Below are 5,380 nucleotides of genomic sequence, written 5' to 3'. Positions count from 1 at the left end.
TCACAGGGCGTTGTCCGATGGTTCAGTTTCCGTTGGTGTCGGTCCTGGGTGGTCTTTGGTACTAAACACGGACGTAAAGTCCTCGTTGAACATAGATGCGATATCAGCAGGGCTTGAGACCGTGCAACTTGGTGTCGATACCCCTTCGCCGACGCCCATTGACACGGTATCGGGAAAATTAGAATCTTTACTACTGAATTTAAATACCGACCAAAATCTCTTTGGGTTGTTACGGAGGTCGGAGTCCAGAGAATTAAAAAAGTTAGTCCGGCTCTCCTTGATCATATTTTTCACTTTGGCTCTGAGTTCTCTGAATTTAGCCCGTAGAGAGTCAGTTGGGGAGCTCAAAAATTTCTGCCTCACGGACTCTTTCTTCCTGAGGGCGTTAACAATGTCTCCATTGATCCAGGGTGGGTTGTTGCGCCCCTTGATGTTTTTTGTAGGGATATAATCCTGAACCGCAGCGAGGAACGCGTCCTTCCACTGGTGCCAGCTTATGTTGACATCGTCCGTGTTGATCGTGCTACACAGATCGATGGCCCCTATGGCTGAGCGTAGCCCATTGAAATCTCCTCGGCAATAGTCGTACACTGTTCGTGCAATGGGAGGCGCGGCTTTCCTTAAGATCTTTAAATGGAACACGATGTTGCCATGGTCCGTGAACAGGCCGCTTTCTTTTGGAGTACAGAAATACCATTTACTTGACTAGCAACGCTAGTAATAACAAGATCTAAGAAGTTATCACCTCTAGTTGGTATCGTGTTCAGTTGTGTTAAGAAAAATTTGCTTAACTGTTCAACGAATGCGCCTTCATCAACACCTTTGGTTATCTCAGGCGATTCCCAGTGGATTTCAGAGAAGTTGAAGTCGCCGGCGATTAGCATATTGCTGTAGCGTGACGAGCATTTAGCCAAGTGGATATTAAATTTATCCCACCAGTCCCTCTCAGGTGTTGGAGTTCTATAACAGCAGCAAGCTAATCTTTTAGCTTTGGATTTAGTTGTTAGTTCCACAGAGGCGGTTTCCAGATCCGAGTCATTGAAATCAGCGATTTCGCGACAAAAGCTGAAAGAGTTCGCTTTAACAGCTAATAATACGCCGCCAGCATGGCTTCCCCGATCTCTCCGGTAGATTACATAGCCTGATGGTAGAATTTCCTTGTTTTCAACAAGGCTAGTCAGCCAGGTCTCAGTTACCCACACAACATCAGCCTGCTCGGATTGAACAAGTTCCTGAAAGCGAGACAGGTTGCACACTTTTTTGCCGTCGGCTTTGTTTAATCTACGATCTTGTAACCCAATGATTCTGGACCATTTGCTAAGTGTTACAACAAAATATGTCTAGTATTGTCTGAGTATTGGTGTGCGTTGGTATCAAGCCGTGCGATGCAATATACGCCGTGCAATATTCCAACTTTTCCAAACCCGTGTGATAAGTACATTTTTGTCCTCTGAACACTTTAATAAGCTCTACTCCCAAATGGACTGCGGTTATCAAGTGCAACAGTCAGCGTTGATTGACATCTTTATATACCAAGGAGTCAAAAGTGTTCGCTCTGGTAGCTGCGAGAAGCCATATTTATTTACTAAAACACAAGGAAGAAATTGCACTTATAACTCTCAGGGACGAGTAGAGTACGTATGAAGGCGGTAAAGAAATATCTCCAAAGTAATCCTTTGGGCTGCAAGATGATTGCTATTTGTTTGCACGGAATGCACTACTTAAAGTGCCACTTTTAGCTGTAAGTGACTTGAAACCCAAACGAGGCTATTTAAACGATGCTGGGTGGACACTCTATGACGATTACATGACAAAGAAAAATACAAAACAAGATTTTAGGAATATTTAGCAATAGGCTATTTTACGGTCGCCCACAATGGACTCGCTGCAAATTAAAGAGTTGCTGCATGCAAATTCAAAATAGTTGCTGCAAATTAAAAGAATGTCGCGGCATATAAAACCATCAATCGTATGCTAGCGCACTGAAGGAATGGCAGGTACAAAACACAGGTCACAGGTCACTGGTCATTGTTTTAACAATACAGAAAGTATCCTAAACATCCAATAAAACTTACCTTAGACCTAATTAGGCCTAATGTTAGCAGTTGTAAATAGTTGGGTGGTTTCTGTATTGGTAAAACAATGACCTGTGACCTGTGTTTTGTACCTGTCCTTCTTTCAGTGCGCGCGCATACTTTTGGTGTTTTAATTTGCAACAACATTCTTTTAATTTGCAGCACCTTTTTTTAATTTGTAGCAACTTTAATTTATTTCCAGCAACTCTTTAATTTGCAGCATGCCCCCTGTTGGCCACCGTACCATTTGCAACAAACTGGTCACATGACTTATAATTGGTGAACTTAAACTCGTTCTTTATAAATTCCAGAAATGGAAAGATCGTGTTTGCCATAGTTACGCGCCACAAACAAAGCTCAGATTTCTATTTTATCATGGGTCAAATAAGCGAGAATAAATGTGCAAGGGTGGAAGTTTTCGGGCAGCTTCTGCAAGTATCGGAGCAGAAATTACGTAAAACAAAAGAAACAAAAGACAGAAAACAAAACAACTCCAAATAAAGACTAATCCCATGTGACAAAAGACACAGTGCTTTCCGGTATCTGCAGAAGGATCCGTTTTCTTCTGGAAAAGTAATTTCATGAAACCAGCACAATCATCGTGTTTATGAAAAAAAGTTCACGTGACGAATTGTTGCAAAAAGGCGGCGGATTTACTGTCAAGGAAGACAGTTCATTTACCTTTAAAGGCTGGTTTTCACTAGCGACGGAGTCGGAGTCGGAGTCAGAGTCGTAGTCGGAGTCGTAAGAGCGCTTATGACCTAGTGAAAATCAAAGATCGGAGTCATAAGCGGAGTCATAAGCTCGACGGAATCGGAGTCGGAAGAATCAGAACGTTTCCATTTTCTTCCGACTCCGCTTATGACTCCGTCGCTTATGATCCAGTGAAAACTAGATTGTCGGAGTCGGAAGCAGAAGCGGAAAAAACCAACCAATCACAATGCTTGGAATCGATGTTTGTTCATCCGCTTCTGCTTCCGAATCCGACAATGCAGTTTTCCTTGGATCGTAAGCGACGGAGCCATAAGCGGTATCGGTATTCTGCTTCCGACTCCGACAGTTTGATTTTCACTAGATCGTATCGCTCTGCGCTTTTGATTACGACTGCGACTCCGTCGGCAGTGAAAACCAGCCTCAAAATTTTCGATTGAGTCCAGCAACTGTGGCCTTGAAGACCAGTAGTTGTAGTCAAGAGCTAGTATGCTTCCAACATTTTAATTTAATGTTTGAAGTGAGAAACACCCTTGTAAACAACTACGTAGAAGTCACAAAGCCTACTACATGCACGTTTAATGAGCAAATTCTTTTAGTCGTAGTAACCTTACCATACAAGCGGATGATGAATCTTTGACAAACTGAACTCTTTCTTTGTAACCTTCAACAGCGTGTTTCAATGAGAAGAAGGTGTTTTCGTTTTTCAGTCGTTTTTCAGTGAGTTCTGCATGTAATGGAAAAAAAATGCTTAGAGAAGCTACTCGGGAGCACCGATCAGCTTAAATAATACTAGCACTGCAAACAATGCTTCAATTTAGGCTTAGTGGGGCTATGCCACCGGCCTAAAATAATGCAATTTCATGACACCCAAAATGGCCAAAAAGTAGAATGAAACATTGTAATAACCAGTTAAGACTGTTGAAAAACATAAAAGAAATACAACAAAAGGAAAGAGAAGCAGTCATGTCACCTAAAATGATGCAATTTCATGACACCCAAAATGCTAAAAACTAGAATGAAACATTGCAATAACCACTTAAGACTGTTGAACAACATAAAAGAAATACAACAAAAGGAAAGAGAAACATGCATGTCACGTAAAATGATGCAATTCCATGACACCCAAAATGCCCAAAAAGTAGAATGAAACATTGCAATAACCACTGAAGAATGTTGAACAACATAAAAGAAATACAACAAAAGCTTAAGGAAAGAGAAACATGTATGTCACCTAAAATGATGCAATTTCATGACTCCCAAAATGCCCAAAAAATAGAATGAAACATTGCAATAACCACTTAAGACTGTTGAACAACAAATAAATTAAACAAATTAAAAGAAATGCAACAAAAGGAAAGAGAAGCACGGATGGACACAAATGAACAAGATTGACGTTTTTCAAGGTAATGTAGAGCAAATCGCCTGAATAAAGGTCGTTTTTGCTCAGAATCATCTTGAGTGGACTTTGCTATTAAGGCAGTTCACAGGTAGTTCTGTCAAATATATATCCTGAAAGAACCAGTTCAAACTAAAAAGACTACGACCACCGGATCACGCTGCTTCCCAACGCATCCCTCTTTCTTAAATATAAATTGTAAACGGTTTTGGACCGGAGCGTCATGTTACCTTGGAATTCAATCGTGGAGTACCCGGTCATCAACATTATGCACGTGGGAATGCTCCAGAACAAAGCCAAAGCATAATATATGTGGACTCCACTAATAAATCTAAGCAAGTGCAAGACCACGCCCAATGCTGTGTGAGCTTCACTGATGTCCAAAGACGAGATGTGTGGCTTGGTCTCTGCGCATCATTCCGTACTGAAGAGAACCAGATATTATCGCGAACAATGCCAGGAAATAGGACAGTTTCTAAACGGTAAAAACAAAGTCGCTCTTGTTTAGAAGTTTTAAGTGACACGATGAAAGAGATTGACAGTTCACATGGCTTTGATTTCCTTCGCTCTCGAATCGGTTTACCTAAGGACTTCTACCATCTTTAATATGAACCGACCTGTATTTTGTTGATTATTGAACCCATATAGGAATTATGGGAAATAAAATGATCCAGTTCACTTGTTATGCATAGAATACGAGTTCTTTAAGGCCTATCTTTGTGCGAAAATCGTACGCGGACCAGAGATCAGGAAAGCCATTCTCGAATTTTTCTACCAATCTTAGCAGCAACTGGAATAAAGAGTTTCGAGAGATGCTCCCGAGTCTCTGGTGACCAGAATGCGTTGCTTCGTTGCCTGCGCATGCCAACTTACCTTAATTGCGCGCGATATGTCACGCAACACCTCGCTGTACTGCCTGTCATGCGCCAATTCACCCAGTCCTCGCTCCAACCACGGCACTGCACGACAAACAGTACGCCACGTGCAAACACAGCACTTAACCTATAGCAACCCACGCACGAACAACCAAGGACAACCGTACTTGGCACGTGATTCGAAGCCATTCCATGTGAAATTTGCAGTCAAGTTGAATAACCACAGTAGCAAACAACTGCTGCTAAGCTTACGATAAGGAGAATTCAAATTTCCAATCAGTGCTGTTAAAATGTGAATTAAGGTAGTTATCTCCTCTGAC

General features: G+C 41.7%; 1 protein-coding gene across 1 annotated transcript; it reads right to left on the bottom strand.

The window, feature by feature from the left end:
• Nucleotides 1–4,452, bottom strand: LOC138037449 (uncharacterized). Its single transcript, XM_068883371.1, has 4 exons — nt 4,416–4,452; nt 3,401–3,513; nt 702–1,232; nt 1–627 (listed from the first exon to the last, which is right to left on the bottom strand). Exons 1-4 carry the CDS (start codon nt 4,450–4,452, stop codon nt 1–3), a joined length of 1,308 nt encoding a protein of 435 aa, XP_068739472.1.
• Nucleotides 4,453–5,380: the final 928 nt, after the last annotated feature.

Source organism: Montipora capricornis, chromosome 2 (assembly GCF_036669925.1).
Source record: "Montipora capricornis isolate CH-2021 chromosome 2, ASM3666992v2, whole genome shotgun sequence".
NCBI lineage: Eukaryota > Metazoa > Cnidaria > Anthozoa > Scleractinia > Acroporidae > Montipora > Montipora capricornis.
This window is presented reverse-complemented; position numbering and strand designations above follow the sequence as displayed.

Coding starts and splice junctions, on each gene's coding strand:
- LOC138037449 (XM_068883371.1), bottom strand. CDS start 4,452: ATGTTGATGACCGGGTACTCCACGATTGAATTCCAAG. Junction 3,514..4,415: donor CTCCACGATTGAATTCCAAG/GTAACATGACGC, acceptor CATTACATGCAG/AACTCACTGAAAAACGACTG. Junction 1,233..3,400: donor ATTCATCATCCGCTTGTATG/GTAAGGTTACTA, acceptor TCTCGCTTTCAG/GAACTTGTTCAATCCGAGCA.